Consider the following 21,358-nt stretch of genomic DNA (forward strand, 5'->3'; position numbering starts at 1 on the left):
AGAAAGTGACCATGGTTCTTTTCTCCATTCCAGATAAAATACATCTTTATTTCACCAACACAGAATAGTGCCTTATGTAAAAAATACAATTTATATCACATTTATATTGTCTACGTATAAACCCGAATAAAACCAATTATTTGGCGACATTCACATTTGTCAGAAAGTGAAGAAACCTTCATGATGTCACGCAATGTGATCATTGCATGTTTTTAACCAACTGTCAAACAAATTAGCCTACAAAACGCAGCCACCACAAATTGTTCGCTTATTAGTAAAACATTTCATTCTTCTTTTTCTACAAATGTATTTCCATTGTTTTAAAGGGTCATAGATACAGATTCCAACAATACATTTGGATTATAAACCAGTTTGTTAAGATTTGGAGTTGTCTGGACACAAACACGTTGGTTATACTATCACTGATCACCTGCGTCTCCAAAGATGTCATTCTTTGTGCGCTCCATCTCTGCAAAGTCAAACTCAGTGCCCATCGCACGCTCGTAGATGTCCTTGATGTCGTCACAGGTGGTCTCAAAGTGGGTCGTTGCATCATACGTACGTGAAATAAATATCTGCATAGATATCCCAGAAGCATAGAAGGGATAGATACATTTAAAAAAAAATACCTGGTCAAAATGTAAGAAATAAAATGCAGGCCAACATGAGGATTAGGACGAATTCACTCACCTGGCTGTCTTTTCCCATGTCAGTTGGTGCATATTGATCACTGATGCTCACAAACCTGTGAGGAGAGAAGATTTGAACATGGTCAGAAAACATCAACGAATGGAAGATACGTTACCAGGCCAGTGCCGTACATCTTAGTAGTGTGAAAATTATATTTACAGCATTGTGTTTCAGTGGTGTGAGCCCCTGTGCTAGTAGTATAACAGTTCATACCATGGCATTGTTGAATGCTTGTTTCTCATTGGCTTGAAGGGCATTCTAGAGCATGCATTATTTAAGCAATAAGGCCCGAGGTGGTGTGGTATATTGGCCATATACCACAAACCCCCAAGGTGCCTTACTGCTATTATAAACTGTTTACCAATGTAATTAAGAGTAGTAAAAATGTGTTGTCGTACACGTGGTATATGGTCTGATATACCATGGCTGTCAGCCAATCAGCATTCAGGGCTCGAACCACCCAGTTTATAATTCCCTTTATACAACGGGTGGGTCTAATCCTGAATGCTGATTGGTTTAACCCGCATTCCAGCCGGTGTCTATTCCACAAGTTACCACCGGCTAAATCTATGATATTAAAATGCCCATTTACTCTGTTCCATCTGCCTGCACGATCCACTGTCATCAGCCCAGCCAAGCAATTTATAAACTTGATCTCCACTATAAAAAACATCAGATATTATCTCACATTTCTTTTAGACCAACAGTCTTCAACAGCGGAGATTTGTATAAACATTGCTGTCTGTCTCTCCGACATTTGCAACATTGTTTCAATATTCAAAATTGGATCTCCAGCTGTCCCATAGTAATGAACTCATGCAGCGTTTTTCAGCCAGTCAAATCATGAATCAGCTGGCCTTATTTTTTATGGATATATACAAATAAATGTTAATCGAAAAAAGTTACAACGAAACGAAGTGCAGCTAGTTTGCAGTCTTTCCAGCTTCAGTTTGAAGTGATTGTGTTAGCTTTGTTGTTGGCTAGCTCCTCTGAAAGACAAGTGTTCTGACGAGTGAGCACATTTTCTAAGCCAGGCGAAATCGCACCTCATTCATTGTTATGGATGTATGCAAATAAATGTCACTAGAAAACAGCTTGAACAAATGCGGTTACTTTGCCATTCTGGCTGCACTTTTTGACGTGACTAAGTTAGCCGTAGTTGGCTATCTAGCAGTATAGCAATGGAAAATGTATAATGAATGACTGGGTTGCTATTGAACGCAGTTTGGGTCTTTGCGTGTCAAAAAAGTGAAATAAGCTTTTAATTTGACACGTCAAATAACACCGTTATATTATTGAACGTTGTGTGTACTGAATTTGCATGTGCAAGCCAAGCGCCACTCTCAATGCTGTACAAAAAAAGTCAGCAAACACATCGGTTACGAACGATGTGTTTACAATACCACGTTGGTAATGCAAATTCTTGGGTAGCTAGCTTTAGCTTGGTACCTAGCTAGCACCAATACAACCAGCCTGAAAACAATGACCAGTAGAAACAGCAGTCATTTTAATTATTCTTAGCAATGATTTAGGAATCATTGTGAGTAAGTATTATAGCTAGGTAGTCACTTGTTGTTAGCCTATTGAAATGTAACTAGCTAGCCAGCTACTTAACCCCGTTTCCCAAAGCTAAAATGATAAGCAGCCATTTTGCTTCATCTGGCTAGAGAGGCTCGACCGGACCGGGTTATGTGTTGTGAAGCTCAGCCACAATAAGGATTAGGCACAATAGTGGAACTTCAAAATAAAAGTACCTATTTGAAAGTGATGCAGAAGAAGGTTACAAATTGGTGGAATTATGCCATATTTAGACTTGATAATGTTAAACAAGGTTGGAATGTGAGTCTACTCTGTAACACCCACAGAACACACATGTGAAGAGTTTAAGCAAATATTAGTGTTGTAGCTCTTATCGCAGGACTGTGAAATCACGACCCCAGTCAGCCTATTGTGTGTATTGACATTCATATTGCACTGTACAGCTTTACCTAAGGATTGGGGAATCAATGAAATGTTATCAGTCTACTCAATACCCAATATATTTTTTTTACCAACATCCTCCTCAGAGTTATCAGACTCCAAAACATCCACGCAGTATTGTTTTTCCTCAGAAATAGTGTTCCATACACATAGGTTGACGATAAATGTGGCTAGATTCACAGTTGTTTCAGTCCTGCAATAACAGAACACTAATGTTCTCCACCATTAATCAAATAAGAACTGTCTTATAAATTAGGGTTATTTTAGATGATGATGACACCTAGCTATATAGATAGCATGCTAACTATAGCTACTGAAACATGTTTCTATGTTTTTGGGGAAGAACATTGTTTGCATCCTTGAGCTAGCTACCTTTTTTTTATTTTTATGACCAGCACTGTATGTGCGCGAGAACTTTACTAGCATCATAGCATACGTATCGATGAATCGTTGTGACATATGAAATACGAGTGATTGTGTAATCAATGTGTAATAACTACGTAAAAAAATGATAAACGCGTTAAATTATTATGTGACGTGTAGTCATATTCAGCTCCTGATTGGTCAACAATCTTTTTTGACAAGACCCAAACAGTGTTCCATAGGCTGTGTCCATAGATGCAGAACAAAAAGACTGAACGACTGGGTCAGCCGGCTTGGGTTGCAACCCTAGATTTGTGTCTGGACTATATCTTGTGGAATTCATCACAATAACGTCTTTTATGAAAATACAGTATTAGTTAAAAGTTGACACCTACTCATTCCAGGGTTTTTCTTTATTTTTACTATTTTCTACATTGTAGAATAATAGTGAAGACAATGCCAAGAATGTGCAAAGCTGTCATCAAGGCAAAGGGTGGCTACTTTGATGAATCTAAAATATATTTTGATTTGTTTAACACTTTTTTGGTTACTACATGATTCCATATGTGTTACTTCATAGTTTTGATGTCTTCACTATTATTCTACAATGTAGAAAATAATATAAAGAAAAACCCTTAAATGAGTAGGTGTGTCCCAGCGTTTGACTGGTACTGTATGTAAATCATTATTTGAATATGTTGGTAACCCGTTGCATAAAAGTGATAATGCCCTCGAAGCCGGATATATAAATCCTCCAAACACCGGCTTCTCGGGCATTATCACTTAAATAACCCAAGGTACAATTCAATAGTTCATTTATTTATTTTTTCTACATATTGTGTTTGAGCTGCTTTTGGAAGCAAAAGTGGAATTGAAAACATTGTTTTTGTTAAATTCGACTTTCATAATAGCAAGCTAGGACTGATGGTTTGGTTAGCTAAACTAGTAAGTCTGTTTAGTTACCATGGTAACCGCTGTAGCTACCTAGTAAACTTGCTAGCTAGCTGCTTCACATTTTATATGCGTTTTACGGACATCAATGCAACTCTGGAAGGTCAATTCCACTCCACTAGCACGTCGTGGAACACACTTTTCCTTACACTGCATAGCCCCTGGTGATTATCCCTTACATAACAGTATAATAGTTACAGTAGTAAACCAAAAACCGAATTGTATTTGTCACATGCTTCGTAAACAACAGGTGTAGACTAACAGTAGCTGGGTTTCCATCCAATCGGTGACAGATTTTCATGCGAATATTCAAAGATCTGCATAAAGAAAATATTAGCATTTTCCAACAGTGGTGTTTCCACCAAACGGACTTTTTGTTTATATAATACAACACGTCGCACATTTTCTTACTGCACCAGACACATATTTTTGATGTAAAATTGCACAACTAAACATATTTGGCAAAAACATCAACATTACTGATCTTAGATTCATTCTGTGGATTTTGAGGAAGTTAAATTGGCTTCCACATCTAGTGTCTCATGGGGGACAAACATCATTAACCTAACGTGGAAATCGTTCAGGAAACAGACCTCCATGACTGAAATACAAATTGTTCTAATGAGCAACAGAAAAACACGTGCCAATCGGCGTGTTCAGTGGCTCTACATTTTCATTTACCGAATAAAAATGTCAAGTTCAATATGTTTTCATCACATGTTCAACTCTACTTGTAGTTTATCACAAATAGCAAATGTACTATGGTCTTGGTACGTGCGCTCTAGCCAACAGCTCGCAAATACAGTGCAGGTAGGCTGTATGGGTAGACTAGTCTACATGATGAGATGATGGATGAGCGACAATATGTTTATTTGTCAAAAGTCAAGCATCGATCATCAGGTCACCAGAATAAGACCTTCGATATTTATTGGAAAGAATAATCAAGATCACTTTCACCCCCCCTGTGAAGATCATAATTTATATCATCTGTAAACCTAATAAACTACATGGTTTCCCGAGTCCTAATGGGAATACCAAACACCATATTATCGCGTGAAGTTTACTTCGATATGATGGTTATTATAGCAACATTTGCACATAAAGGCATTTCCAACTGCCATTTCTCGCTAATTTAATTATAAAGACACAAAACGTTTCTACCATGTCGAATGAATAAATGACCGGTCAGCATTTATAAAATTGTACCGAAACTTCACAACTGTCGTGGTTTTAATACGGTATGACTTTACTCGCATAAAAACTGCGGATGGAAACGTGGTGACTGAAACGCTTACTTACGGGCCCTAGATAGATCAATACACAGTGTACAAAACATTAGGAACACCTGCACTTTCCATGAACTGACCAGGTGAATCCAGGTGAAAGATTTGATCACTTATTGATGTAATTTGTTAAATCCACTTCAAATCAGTGTAGATGAAGGGGAGGAGACCTGTTAAATAAGGATTTTTAAGCCTGCAGACAATTGACTGTGTGCCAATAAGAGGGGGAATGGGCAAGACAAAATATTTACAGTGCCTTCAGAAAGTATTCACACCCCTTGACTTTTTCCACATTTTGTTGTGTTTACAGGCCGAATTTACAATAGATTAAAATGAAGATATTTTAGGTCACTAGCCTACACACAATACCCCATTATGTCAAAGTGGAATTATGTTTTTTGAAATTTGAACAAATGAAAAAATGAAAAGCTGAAATGTATTGAGTGAATAAGAACTCCACCCCTTTGTTATGGCAAGCCTAAATAAATTCAGGATTAAACATTTGCTTAACAAGTCACATTATAAATTGCATGGACTTTTTGAATGTACCCCACACATAATTGTAAAGTCCCTCAGTCGAGCAGTGAATTTCAAACACAGATTAAACCACAAAGACCAGGGAGATTTTCCAATGCCTCACAAAGGACACCTATTGCTAAATGGGTAAAAAAAAATGTATGTGTATCAATACACCCAACCACTACACCGATACAGGCATCCTTCCTAACTCAGTTGCTGGGGGGGGGGGCTCAGGGATTTCACCATGAGGCCAATGGTGACTTTAAAACAGAGTTTAATGGCTGTGACAGGAGATAACTGAGGATGGATCAACAGGGTAGTTACTCCACAATACTAACCTAAATTACAGAGTGAAAAGGAAGCGTGTACAGGATAAAACTATTCCAAAACATGCCTCCTGTTTGCAACAAGGCACTAAAGTAATACTGCAAAAAAATATGGCAAAAAATGTGGCAAAGCAGTTAACACTTTGTATTCAGGACAAAAAGTTGTGTTGTGTTTGGGGCAAATCCAATACAACACATTACTGAGTATCACTCTCCATATTTTCAAGCATAGTGGCTGATGAATCTTGTTATGGATATGCTTGTAATCATTAAGGACTAGGGAGTTTCAGGATATAACAAGTAAACAGAATGGGAGCTAAGCACTGGCAAAATCTGGTTCAGTATGCTTTCCACCAGATACTGGGAGATAAATTCAACTAATTTGAAAGAGCTTGAAGAATTTTGAAAAATAAAATAAATAACTCCCACATTTTTCACAATCGAGGTGTGGAAAGCTCTTAGAGACTTACCCAGAAAGCTGTAATCGCTGCCAAAAGTTATTCTACAAAAAGTACTGACTCAGGGGTATGAATACTTAAATAAATTAGATATCTATATTTCATGTTCAATAAATTTGCAAACATTTCTAAAAGCATGTTTTCACTTTATCATCATGGGGTATTGTGTCTAGATGGGTAAAAAAAAAGAATCCATTTCATCCATTTAGAATTCAGGCTGTAACAACAAGATGTGGAATAAGTAAAAGGGTATGAATACTTTCAGTATGCGTGTGTTGGTGCGAGTGTGTGGGTAGAGTCCATGACTTAAATGTAAATGTAATGTGTGCTTAGAGTCCGTGCAAGAGTTAGTAAAAAAAAAAATACAAATGTCCATTTAGACATTTGATTACCGTAAATTCCGTAATATAAGCCGCAACTTTTTTCCCAGGCTTTGAACTTCGCGGCTTAAACAATGACGCGGTTAATATATGGATTTTTCCCGCTTTCAAATTTGTGGGTCCTGACAGCGTGGAGCATTGTCAAAAAATCCACTATCATCAACTGATTTCGAAAGGCTGGACTGCTGCGTGTTGAAGAGGGCTCAGCGGGGGATTTGTCTCCGGATGAAAGTGACGAGAGCGACAATGAAAACGATCCAATATCGGATGAAGCAATTCTGAGGCTATTCAACTCCGACACCGAAGGAGATGGTTTCAGTGCACAGGAGGAGGAAGATGGTGACCAATGACTTTCTTGGTAGGCTACTGTTTACTGCTAATTTTTTATTTTTTGTTACAAGCCGTGTTTCGTTAAAGCCTATTTATTTTTGTTACAAGCCGTGCTTCGTTAAAGCCTATTTATTTTTGTTACAAGCCGTGCTTCGTTAAAGCCTATTTATTTTTGTTACAAGCCGTGTTTCGTTAAAGCCTATGTAAAGTTAATTTGTTTCAATGTACCAGTAGGCACCTGCGGCTTATAGACATGTGCGGCTTATTTATGTTCAAAATAAAAAAAAATATTACAAATTCAGCGGGTGCGGCTTATATTCAGGTGCGCTTAATAGTCCGGAAATTACGGTAGCTATTTAGTTGTCTTATTAAGCAGTTGTTTCCAGACTTGGTGCACTGGTACCAGTTGCCGTGCGGTAGCAGAGATTACGGTCTATGGCTTGGGTGACTGGAGTGTGAACATTTTGAGGGCGTTCCTCTGACACCGCCTGGTATAAAGGTCCTGGATGGCAGGGAGCTGACCTCAATCCTATAGAACATTTGTTGGCAGAACCCTAACTGTGTGCGAGCAAGGAGGCCTACAAACCTGACTCAGATACATCAGCCCTGTCAGGAGGAATGGGCCAAAATTCACCCAACTTTATGTGGGAAGCTTGTGGAAGGCTACCCAAAACGTTTGACCCAAGTTAAACAATTTAAAGGCAATGCTACCAAATACTAATTGAGTGTATGTAAACTTCTAACCCACTGGGAATGTGATGAAAGAAATAAAAGCTGAAATAAATCACTCTATTATTCTTCTGACATTTCACATTCTTAAAATAAAGTGGTGATCCTAACTGACCTAAAACAAGGAATTTTTACTAGGATTAAATGTCAGGAATTCTGAATTTTTTTTTTTAAATGTATTTGGCTAAGGTGTATGTAAACTTGCGACTTCAACTGTACATATTCTTACTGTATATATGAGTGTTACAGGGCGATAGTCATTTAGGTAGGTTACCTTGGCGTTCTTGGACACATGGACTATAGTGGTCTACTCAAAACAAGTTGGTATCACAGACCGGGTCAGGGATAGGTTGACAATGTCAGTGAAGACCCTTTACTAGACACTAGAGTAACAGTACAGTAGTATAACAGTGTATCTTATAGTAGAGTACAGTACAGTATAGCAACATAGAATTAAAAGCCTACTTCTGTTCAATGGGCTCCAGGAGATCCAGGGCTGGCTTGAGTTCCTTCTCTGGGTCGTTAGTCTCCACTACGCTGCTGGCGATGGCAACGTACTTGCCCTGCGCTGCCACGTTGTGGGCCGAGGAGATCATACACACGTAGATGTCTGCCACAAAAAAACACAAGAGACCAGTGACATATCATACACCCTCAATTAAGCTCCACTGCCTTGTTTTCAGTAGGGTGTAAAAAGTAGCAAAAGGTTTTGAAAACAGAAAAAAAAGCAAAAACATCTGCGTTTCTTCCACCCTCCCTGTTTCTGTTTTCTTCCGTTTGGTGCCGAATGAACACAGGCGCTGCCATTCAAAAAAGTCACAACTAGTGGCAACTTAATTTCACACACACACAATAATTGATGAAATGCTCATGTACTGCTTATGAATGTGGTATGTATGGGTTATAAATGTGTTACGAAGTCCTTATGTAGGCTAGGTACCCTAATATCCAGGGGTCTCACCATGTTTCCTGTTGACCTGGATCTGAGGGATGATGATCTGGCAGGAGTTGACGTCGCCGGTGTTCTTGATGGGGTGGCTCATGACACAGATGATACGGACCACTTGGCCGACCTTGCTGACTCTGTCCATGATGTAGCTGGGGTCACAGATCAGCTGCTTACAGCGGGCTATCTGGAGAGGAAAGGAGAGATGGTAGTGTTTAGGGTTTATAATTCAGGTGAGGGTGGGTTAGGATAGGTTCTGAGTTAATCAAATCCAATTTTATTGGTCACATACACATGGTTAGCAGATGTTAATGTGAGTGTAGCGAAATGCTTGTGCTTCTAGTTCCGACCGTGCAGTAATATCTAACAAGTAATATAACAATTTCACAACAACTACCTTATACACACAAGTACATTTACATTTACATTTTAGTCATTTAGCAGACACTCTTATCCAGAGCGACTTACAGTAGTGAATGCATACATTTCATACATTTCTTTCTCCATACTGGTTCCCCGTGGGAATCGAACCCACAACCCTGGAATTGCAAACACCATGCTCTACCAACTGAGCCACACGGGACCTTTACACCACAAGTGTAAAGGAATGAATAAGAATATGTACATATAAATATATGGATGAGCGATGGCCATGCGGCATAGGCAAGATGCAGTAGACGGTATTGAGTACAGTATATACATATGAGAAGAGTAATGTAGGGTATGTAAACATTATATAAAAAGTGGCATTGTTTAAAGTGACTAATGATACATTTATTACATCCAATTTTTAATTATTAAAGTGGCTAGAGATTTGAGTCAGTATGTTGGCAGCAGCCACTCAATGTTAGTGATGGCTGTTTAACAGTCTGATGGCCTTGAGATAGAAGCTGTTTTTCAGTCTCTCGGTCCCAGCTTTGATGCACCTGTACTGACCTCGCCTTCTGGATGGTAGCGGGGTGAACAGACAGTGGCTCGGGTGGTTGTTGTCCTTGATTATCTTTTTGGCCTTCCTGTGACATCGGGTGCTGTAGGTGTCCTGGAGGGCAGGTAGTTTGCCCCCGGTGATGCGTTGTGCAGACCTCACCACCCTCTGGAGAGCCTTACGGTTGTGGGCAGAGCAGTTGCCGTACCAGGCGGTGATACAGCCCGCCTGGTACAATCTCTAAATTGTGCAACTGTAAAAGTTTGTGAGTGTTTTCAGTAACAAGACACATTTCTTCAGCCTCCTGAGGTTGAAGAGGCGCTATTGCGCCTTCTTCACCACGCTCTCTGTGTGGGTGGACCATTTCAGTTTGTCCGTGATGTGTACGCCGAGGATTTTTTTTTTTTTTTAAGTCCACCCTCTCCACTGCTGTCCCGTCGATGTGGATAGGGGGGTGCTCCCTCTGCTGTTTCCTGAAGTCCACGATCATCTCCTTTGTTTTGTTGACATTGAGTGTGAGGTTATTTTCCTGACACCACACTCCGAGGGCCCTCACCTCCTCCCAGTAGGCCGTCTCGTCGTTGTTGGTAATCAAGCCTACCACTGTAGTGTCGTCTGCAAACTTGATGATTGAGTTGGAGGCGTGGGTGAACAGGGAGTACAGGAGAGGGCTGAGAACGCACCCTTGTGGGGCCACAGTGTTGAGGATCAGCGGGGTGGAGATGTTGTTTCCTACCCTCACCACCTGGGTGCGGCCGTCAGAAAGTCCAGGACCCAGTTGCACAGGGCGGGGTCGAGAACCAGGGTCTTGAGCTTAATGACGAGATTGGAGGGTACTATGGTGTTAAATGTTGAGCTGTAATCGATGAACAGCATTCTTACATAGATATTCCTCTTGTCCAGTTGGGTTAAGGCAGTGTGATTGCGTCGTCTGTGGACCTATTGGGGCGGTAAGCAAATTGGAGTGGGTCTAGGGTGTCAGGTAGGGCACTTCATGATGACGGAAGTAGGGCACTTCATGATGACGGAAGTAGGGCACTTCATGATGATGGAAGTGAGTGCTATGGGGCGATAGTCGTTTAGCTCAGTTACCTTAGCTTTCTTGGGAACAGGAACAATGGTGGCCCTCTTGAAGCATGTGGGAACAGCAGACTAGGATAGGGATTGATTGAATATGTCCGTAAACACACCAGCCAGCTGGTCTGCGCATGCTCTGAGGACGCGGCTAGGGATGCCGTCTGGGCCGGCAGCCTTGCGAGGGTTGACACGTTTAAATGTTTTACTCACATTGGCTGCGGTGGACGAGAGCCCCAGGTTTTGGTAGCGGGCCTGTCAGCTGCACTTTATTGTCCTCAAAGCGAGCAAAGCAGTTGTTTAGTTTGTCTGGGAGCAAGACTTCGGTGTCCGGGACGGGGCTGGTTTTCGTTTTGTAATCCGTGGTTGACTGTAGACCCTGCCACATACGTCTTGTGTCTGAGCTGTTGAATTGCGACTCTACTTTGTCTCTATACTGACGCTTAGCTTGTTTGATTGCCTTGCGGAGGGAATAGCTACACTGTTTGTATTCGGTCATGTTTCCGGTCGCCTTGATTAAAAGCAGTGGTTCGCGCTTTCAGTTTTGTGCGAATGCTGCCATCAATCCACAGTTTCTGGTTGGGGAAGGTTTTAATAGTCACCGTGGGTACAATATCACCGATGCACTCGCTAATAAACTTGCTCACCGAATCAGCGTATACATCAACGTTGTTGTCTGAGGCTATCCGGAACATATCCCAGTCCATGTGATCGAAGCAATCTTGAAGCGTGGAATCAGATTGGTCGGACCAGCGTTGAACAGACCTGAGCATGGACGTTTCCTGTTTTAGTTTCTGTCTATAGGCTGGGAGCAAGAAAATGGAGTCGTGGTCAGATTTGCCGAAAGGAGGGCGAGGGAGGGCTTTGTATGCGTCGCAGTTGTTAGAGTAACAATGATCCAGAATGCTGCCAACCCAGGTCGCGCATTCGATACGCTGATAAAACTTAGGGAGCCTTGTTTTCAGATTAGCTTTGTTAAAATCCCCAGCTACAATAAATGCAGCCTCGGGATATGTGGTTTCCAGTTTACATAGAGTCCAATGAAGTTCTTTCAGGGCCTGCGAGGTCCATTTCAGCCACACTTGTTGCTGACAGGTATATAAAATTGAGCACACAGCCATGTAATCTCCATAGCCAAACATTGGCAGTAGAATGGCCTTACTGAAGAGCTCAGTCACTTTCAACGTGCCACCGTCATAGGATGCCACCTTTCCAACAAGTCAGTTCGTCAAATTTCTGCCCTGCTAGACCTGCCACAGTCAACTGTAAGTGCTGTTATTGTGAAGTGGAAACGTCTAGGAGCAACAACGGCTCAGCGGCAAAGTGGTAGGCCACACAAGCTCACAGAACGGGACCGCTGAAGCGCGTAGCACGTAAAAATCGTCTGTCCTCGGTTGCAACACTCACTACCGAGTTCCAAACTGTTTGTCGGAAGCTTCATGAATAACATTTCCATGGCCGAGCATTAGCATGCAAGCCTAAGATCACCATGCACAATGCCAAGCATCGGCTGGAGTGGTGTAAAGCGCACCGCCATTGGACTCTGGAGCACTGGAAACACTTTCTCTGGAGTGATGAATCACCCTTCACCATCTGGTAGTCCGACGGACAAATCTGGGTTTGGCGGATGCCAGGAGAACGCTACCTGTCCGAAAGCATAGTGCCAACTGTACATTTTGGTGGAGGAGGAATAATGGTCTGGGGCTGTTTTTCATGGTTTGGGCTAGACCCCTTAGTTCCAGTGAAGGGAAATCTTAACGCTACAGCATACAATGACATTCTAGATGATTCTGTGCTTCCACCGTTGTGGCAACAGTTTGGGGAAGGCCCTTTCATGTTTCAGCATGACAATGCCCCCATGCACAAAGCGACGTCCATACAGAAATGGTTTGTCGAGATTGGTGTGGAAGAACTGGCCTGCACAGAGCCCTTACCTCAACCCCATCGAACACCTTTGGGATGAATTGGAACACCGACTGTGAGCCAGGACTAATTGCCCAATATCAGTGCCCGACCTCACTAATGCTCGTGGCTGAATGTAAGCAAGTCCCCGCAGCAATGTTCCAACATCCAACAGAGAGCATCTGGTCAGCGGGGTGGTGGCACTGGAATCCTCATCTCTCCCAAGTGGACATTCTCTCTTTCTCCCCTGACCCATGCTGTCACAGTCACTAGCCCATTCAAGCTTAACATCCTTATCATTTATCGCCCTCCAGGTTCCCTTGGAGAGTTCATCAATGAGCTTGACGCCTTGATAAGTTCCTTTCCTGAGGATGGCTCACCCCTCACAATTCTGGGTGACTTTAACCTCCCTACGTCTACCTTTGACTCATTTCTCTCTGCCTCCTTCTTTCCACTCCTCTCCTCTTTTGACCTCACCCTCTCACCGTCCCCCCCTACTCACAAGGCAGGCAATACGCTTGACCTCATCTTTACTAGATGCTGTTCTTCTACTAATCTCAATGCAACTCCCCTCCAAGTCTCCGACCACTACCTTGTATCCTTTTCCCTCTCACTCTCCTCCAACACTACTCACTCTGCCCCTACTCAGATGGTATTGCGCCGTCGCAACCTTCGCTCTCTCTCTCCTGCTACTCTCTCCTCTTCCATCCTATCATCTCTTTCCTCTGCTCAATCCTTCTCCAACCAATCTCCTGATTCTGCATCCTCAACCCTCCTCTCCTCCCTTTCTGCATCCTTTGACTCTCTATGTCCCCTATCCTCCCGGCTGGCTCGGTACTCCCCTCCTGCTCCGTGGCTTGACGACTCATTGCGAGCTCACAGAACAGGGCTCCGGGCAGCCAACCAGAAATGGAGGAAAACTAGCCTCCCTGCGGACCTGGCATCTTTTCACTCCCTCCTCTCCACATTTTCTTCCTCTGTTTCTGCTGCTAAAGCCACTTTCTACCACTCTAAATTCCAAGCATCTGCCTCTAACCCTAGGAAGCTCTTTGCCACCTTCTCCTCCCTCCTGAATCCTCCTCCCCCTCCCCTCCTCCCTCTCTGCGGATGACTTTGTCAACCATTTTGAAAAGAAGGTTGACGACATCCGATCCTCGTTTGTTAAGTCAAACAACACCGCTAGTCCTGCTCACATTGCCCTACCCTGTGCTTTGACCTCTTTCTCCCCTCTCTCTCCAGATGAAATCTTGCGACTTGTGACGGCCGGCCGCCCAACAACCTGCCCGCTTGACCCTATCCCCTCCTCTCTTCTCCAGACCATTTCCGGAGACCTTCTCCCTTACCTCGCTCATCAACTCATCCTTGACCGCTGGCTACGTCCCTTCCATCTTCAAGAGAGCGAGAGTTGCACCCCTTCTCAAAAAACCTACACTCGATCCCTCCGATGTCAACAACTACAGACCAGTATCCCTTCTTTCTTTTCTCTCCAAAACTCTTGAGCGTGCCGTCCTTGGCCAGCTCTCTTGCTATCTCTCTCAGAATGACCTTCTTGATCCAAATCAGTCAGGTTTCAAGACTGGTCATTCAACTGAGACTGCTCTTCTCTGTGTCACGGAGGCTCTCCACACTGCTAAAGCTAACTCTCTCTCCTCTACTATCATCCTTCTAGACCTATCTGCTGCCTTTGATACTGTGAACCATCAGATCCTCCTCTCCACCCTCTCCGAGTTGGGCATCTCCGGCGCGGCTCACTCTTGGATTGCGTCCTACCTGACAGGTCGCTCCTACCTGGTGGCGTGACGAGAATCCGTCTCCGCACCACGTGCTCTCACCACTGGTGTCCCCCAGGGCTCAGTTCTAGGCCCTCTCCTATTCTCGCTATACACTAAGTCACTTGGCTCTGTCATATCCTCACATGGTCTCTCCTATCATTGATACGCAGACGACACACAATTAATCTTCTCCTTTCCCCTTCTGATAACCAGGTGGTGAATCGCATCTCTGCATGTCTGGCAGACATATCAGTGTGGATGACGGATCACCACCTCAAGCTGAACCTCGGCAAGACGGAGCTGCTCTTCCTCCCGGGGAAAGACTGCCAGTTCCATGATCTCGCCATCACGGTTGACAACTCCATTGTGTCCTCCTCCCAGAGTGCTAAGAGCCTTGGCGTGACCCTGGATAACACCCTGTCGTTCTCCGCTAACATCAAGGTGGTGACCCGATCCTGTAGGTACATGCTCTACAACATTCGCAGAGTACGACCCTGCCTTACACAGGAAGCGGCGCAGGTCCTAATCCAGGCACTTGTCATCTCCCGTCTGGATTACTGCAACTCGCTGTTGGCGGGGCTCCCTGCCTGTGCCATTAAACCCCTACAACTCATCCAGAACGCCGCAGCCCGTCTGGTGTTCAACCTTCCCAAGTTCTCTCACGTAACCCCGCTCCTCCGCACACTCCACTGGCTTCCAGTTGAAGCTCGCATCAGCTACAAGACCATGGTGCTTGCCTACGGAGCTGTGAGGGGAACGGCACCTCCGTACCTTCAGGCTCTGATCAGTCCCTACACCCAAAGAAGGGCACTGCGTTCATCCACCTCTGGCCTGCTCGCCTCCCTACCTCTGCGGAAGCACAGTTCCCGCTCAGTCCAGTCAAAACTGTTCGCTGCTCTGGCACCCCAATGGTGGAACAAGCTCCCTCACGACGCCAGGACAGTGGAGTCAATCACCACCTTCCGGAGACACCTGAAACCCCACCTCTTTAAGGAATACCTGGGATAGGATTAAGTAATCCTTCTAACCCCCCCCACCCTCCCCCCCAAAAAAGATATAGATGTACTATTGTAAAGTGGTTGTTCCACTGGATATCATAAGGTGAATGCACCAATTTGTAAGTCGCTCTGGATAAGAGCGTCTGCTAAATGACGTAAATGTAATGTAAATGTAGTGGAAAGCCTTCCCAGAAGAGTGGAGGCTGTTATAGCATCAAAAGGGGGACCAACTCCATATTAATGCCGACGAGCAGGTGTCCGCATACACTACATGACCAAAAATATATCTGACCCTATACCACATGTATGAATCCCAAAGATGTTTGTACTGCTCTAATTAAGTTGGTAACCAGTTTCTAATAGCAATAAGGCACCTCGGGGATTTGTGATATATGGCCAATATACCACAGCTAAGGGCTGTATCCAGGCACTCCGCGTTGCATCGTACATAAGAACAGCCCTTAGCCGTGGTATATTGGCCATATATCACACCCCCCTCAGGTCTTATTGCTTAATTATAACATGAGGCAAAAACTCACCTCTCCCTCTGACTTGACCCCCACCACCTTTCCATTCTCCATAACAATCTCCTCTATGGGCTTGTTCAGCATGTAGGTCCCACCATAGATAGCGCTCAACCTAGAGGGAGTGAAGTCAAGTCAAAGACACTGGTGAATAGTGGAGTATGGGATGGGTTAGTTAAGCAACAGGCTAAAAACAGTCAAATCAGGGATGTGATCAGAACCACAGAATTAGAATGAGATTTTATTTATACGATCAGAACAACTGAAATCAGTAGGATATTGGTTTGGGAGTAGGTTAACTTCAGCTCTAGTATGTACTGAAAACGATAGCGTCAGAAAAGCAGGAATTCTTGATTAATCAAGAACAATTACATAATAGCAGGGCGGGGACAAAGTCATCTTACCTGGCAAAGCCTTGTGGCAGCTCCCCCAGGCCGTAGAGAGGGTAGAGGTAAGGACTCTTGCCGTATCTGGCCAGAGACTCACTGTATAGTTTGATCCTATTGATAGTGTTGATGCAGGGCTGATCCAGGTAGCTGAGAGATCACACAAATACTAGATTGTAACACGGTTACTTTGTTAAAATGTTCATGAATAAGCCATCAAAAATGCTTATAAATGTTACATATTTTAGATTTGACACCCCTTGAATTATTTGTACCTGCCTGAACACAGTGGACAGTCGCCCATCCTATTAATTCCCATCATTCAAGTTTCTAATAGTGTAGAAGACAAAAATCGTACTTACCCGAGCTCTCACAATAAATAATACTAAATAAAACACTAAATAAAACTTCAAGAAACATCCACATGTATAGTAACGCTGATACACAAGAAACATCCACATGTATAGTAACGCTGATACACAAGAAACATCCACATGTATAGTAACGCTGATACACAAGAAACATCCACATGTATAGTAACGCTGATACACAAGAAACATCCACACATATAGTATATATAGAAATGGCACCCAATTCCCTATAATTGTATTATTATAATAATAATAATAATAATAATAATAATAATAATAATAATGTGGGTGCTTATATTTGTCCTATTTCAGACTTACTCGTCTGTCCTGTAGAGAGCGAGGGCGTGACCAGTGAAGTCCATCACATCCTGGCCCAGGCTGAACTTCTTGTACAGGTCACGCATCGTCGACTTGTTGGGGTCGACACCCTCCATGGTTTTGGGATCATTCAAGTCGTAGTTGGCAACGAAGATCAAGAAGTTCCTAAACCGCCTCTTCTCGAATATCCCCATCAAACCTGAGGTGTCAGAAAAGTCAGTCAGACAGAAATAGAAAAAGCTGCTATTGTCTGAAATGAGACTAAGAATGTGGTCCTGTGTGGTTGTGGGTTCAATTGTGGATTTAATTCCTGTGGGGGTCGCATACACATACAAAAAAAATGGATGCGCTCAGAAATACTGTAAGTCGCTTGGGATAATAGCTTTGGTTAAGTGGTATAGCTATAGCATAAGTTAATAGAATACGACTTACTAGACTTAACTTTCTCTCCTTGGGGAGCATAGATCATCCACAAATAATCAACTGAGAAGATAGCATATACATACCAACAAATGTATGCACTCACTGTACTGTAAGTTTCTTTGTGCTTAATGGCATAATATTATAGGAATAAGCATCTGAGAATCCCATTGATATACACTGAGTGTACAAAACATTAAGAACACCTTCCAAATATTGCGCTGCACCCCCCGTTATTGTGCTCAGAATAGCCTCAATTTGTCAGGGCATGGACTCCACAAGGTGTTGAAAGCGTTCCACAGGGATGCTGGCCCATGTTGACCACAGTTGTGTCAAGTTGGCTGGATGTTCTTTGGGTCGTGAACGATTCTTGATACACATAGGAAACTGTTGAGCGTGAAAAACCCAGTAGCGTTGCAGTTCTTGACACAAATCGGTACGCATGGCACCTACTACCATACCCCGTTCAAAGGCACTTAAATCGTTTGTCTTGCCCATTCACCCTCTGAATGGCACACATAGACAATCCATGTCTCAATTGTCTCAAGACTTAAAAATCCTTCTTTAACCTGCCTCCTCCCCTTCATCTACACTGATTGAAGTGGATTTAACAAGTGACATCAAGAAGGGATCTTAGCTGTCACCTGGCCAGTCGGTCATGGAAAGAGCAGGTGTTCTTAATGTTTTGTACACTTAGTGTATATACACTCACTGGAGGCCAGTGCCTCTGTCTCAGTGACAGGCACTTTGTAGATGGCTCCCTTCTTGTAGACGAAGCTGCCCTCGATCACCTTGAAGTCCAGGTAACGGGTCACCTGAGTGATCAGCAACATCCTCACCAGCTGACCTGGGTAGAGCCGAGAGGAAAAGAGACCTGGTCATTAGGGCATGCAACAGAAAACATTTCCTATTGGACAAGTCCAGTTAGTCCCTTCCTGTTCCATTCCCTTCCTGTTCCATTCCATTCCCTTCCTGTTCCAGTACCTCCCCCGTGTGTTGGCTAATAAACACAACCCTGCACTCAGTATTATATCTAGAATGCCATATTGCTTTCCTACCATTGGCCATCAGGAACTTTGGGATGAGGTCCACGCTCCAGTCCCGACCTCTTCCCATGGACTCCGGAGGTTTACCTGGAAGGCTGAAGCGCTTGTACAACTGGGGTGGGACAAGAAAAGAAAAAAACAGGAATGATTAAACATTTTATTTGTTATTACTTTTTTATTACTTGTTGTTTTTATTTCTTTACCTACCTATTGTTCACCTAATACCTTTTTTTTGCACTATTGGATAAAGCCTGTAAGTAAGCATTTCACTGTAAGGTCTACACCTGTTGTATTCAGCATTTCACTGTAAGGTCTACTACACCTGTTGTATTCAGCATTTCACTGTAAGGTCTACACCTGTTGTATTCAGCATTTCACTGTAAGGTCTACTACACCTGTTGTATTCAGCATTTCACTGTAAGGTCTACACCTGTTGTATTCAGCATTTCACTGTAAGGTCTACTACACCTGTTGTATTCAGCATTTCACTGTAAGGTCTACACCTGTTGTATTCGGCGCACGTGACAAATATACTTTGATTTGATTTGATTACTTAATTTCTTTGACAGTAAAACAGTGCTGTCAGTTTGAGTAGCTCAAACTCAGCTGTGCCTCAACAATAATAATGAGATGTGACAGCATAGATAACATAACACTTACTCTATGTCTGTGTGACAACATAGATAATAGAACATGTTACATTTACATTACATTTTAGTCATTTAGCAGACGCTCTTATCCAGAGCGATAGTGAAATGCATACATTTCATTTCATGCATTTTTTTTTTTGTACTGGCCCCCCGTGGGAATCGAACCCACAACCCTGGCGTTGCACACACCATGCTGGCGTTGCAAACACCATGCTCTACCAACTGAGCCACAGGGAAGACCTCTAACATGTAACTCTATATTTGTGAGACAACATAGATAATAGAACATGTAGCTCTATATTTGTGTGACAACATAGACAATATAACATGTAACTCTATATTTGTGTGATAGCACCACATGATGTGGGCTGTTTTAGAACCACTGGTGTGTATTCATTAGTTGGATTCCGTTACAAAACATTTGGTTTACTACAAACTGAAAACGTTTTGCAACGGAAACAAGTTTCTATTGGACAAATTCAGGTAGGTCCCTCCCCGTTTGGTTCCGATTGGGTTCTAGAGTAAATGGTAAACGGTTTGCATTGCAAAACATTTGGCAAAGGATGAAACGTTTTGCAACGGAATTCGAACAATGAATACAGCCCAGGTTAATACCCTTTCCACACTACTGATCTGAGTTGAGCCAATTACTGTGCTGGCCTAGTTAAGGATTGACTAAAAGAAAACAGGACAGGCATGATATCATGAAAATGGTCATCTTGTGTGCCTTCGCTTACGTCTTCCAGTGGTGTGATGGAAGCACTCTCTGCTCCATAGTACGAGTTCCTGTCCATATGAAGCACCTTCTTCCCCTTCACTGACATAATGCCAGACAGAATGCATTCCTTTGGAAATAAATAGATAGAAGTCAGATAGGTAAGTTAGTTACACAAAACTAGATGTATAAAGTGGTATTTTATGTTTTAGACAGATGTTTAAAGAACAATGTAAACAGTATAACAGCTAACACCACAACAAGCTAAACTGGCTACTGGTAGCTAGCTAGTGTAGTCAACGTTAGCTAAATTTTACCAAAGATTTTTTATAACTAAACCAAGATAGACCACAGCCTGTCGTTTCCAATGTGAAAACGTGAGCCATAGTGGGCAGAACAAGCAAGGAGGGGTGAAGCGCCAGGCACGTTTGAGCGAAATCCTATTTGCGCGTTCTAGCATCATCTGCATATTTCCGTTAGGGAACGCCTATTCTGTGAAGGGCGCGTTTGCAATAGCTAGTTCCGCCTTTGCATTACTTCTAAACAACAATACTTTTTAAAACGTTCACAAAGGGTAAAGTCTACAAACCTTGGTCCACTCTGTTCATAGCATATTTTAGTTTTGGCTACAGAAAACTGTATTGAGATCAAATGTTTTGTCGATAAGAATTTGCAGAATGTCGGCCAAAATCCCTCTCCTCCCACTGCCGCCAGTGGGCTTCCTCTCACTACCATATTTGGTAGTGAGTGGAAACGCCAAGCGGATGCTTCACATTTATACATCCTGTGAAATATCTGTCTCATTGTTCTATCTGTGATTTTACTCTAGTTGAAAATAACAGGAAATACTAGTTATTGTACGTGAGCTGTCACTTGTTGCAGACTGTGAAAAGTAACACCACACACAGATAACACTACTGAAAAACAAAGCAGACACATTTCTGAAAATAACTTAAAATGGATATCTAACAAAAGAGAAAGCAAGCTAATTTAGCCATGACATTTAGCCTACAGATTAGCCTACACACCTAACTGTGACATGTCATGCATGATCATGCTTCGACTATTGGAAGTTCGTACTATTGCTTTGTCCATTTTCTCACCGTTAAGCCGGTACCGAGAACGATAACATCATAATCTTCATCCATAGCTGAGTGTCCTTCTTTACTTTACTCCTACGGTTATTTCTGTCAGTGAAAATGGAATGGCTGTTTGGTAGTTGAAAAGTTTTCCGGCTGCGCAGCGCAGGTAATGATCCCTGCGAACGTACCTTTCTTCTGTGGGTTGTCCCATGTTTTTGCG

General features: G+C 42.8%; 1 protein-coding gene across 1 annotated transcript; it reads right to left on the minus strand.

The window, feature by feature from the left end:
* Positions 1–15: 15 nt before the first annotated feature.
* Positions 16–21,274, minus strand: gdi2 (GDP dissociation inhibitor 2). The gene is made up of 11 exons (NM_001139638.1): positions 21,160–21,274; positions 20,079–20,186; positions 18,704–18,803; positions 18,358–18,492; positions 17,226–17,424; positions 16,555–16,686; positions 16,166–16,265; positions 8,971–9,142; positions 8,475–8,619; positions 691–745; positions 16–575 (listed from the first exon to the last, which is right to left on the minus strand). The coding sequence occupies exons 1-11, from the start codon at positions 21,202–21,204 to the stop codon at positions 420–422; spliced, it is 1,347 nt and encodes a 448-aa protein (NP_001133110.1). The 5' UTR covers positions 21,205–21,274; the 3' UTR covers positions 16–419.
* Positions 21,275–21,358: the final 84 nt, after the last annotated feature.

Source organism: Salmo salar, chromosome ssa10 (genome assembly GCF_905237065.1).
Source record: "Salmo salar chromosome ssa10, Ssal_v3.1, whole genome shotgun sequence".
NCBI classification, from domain to species: domain Eukaryota; kingdom Metazoa; phylum Chordata; class Actinopteri; order Salmoniformes; family Salmonidae; genus Salmo; species Salmo salar.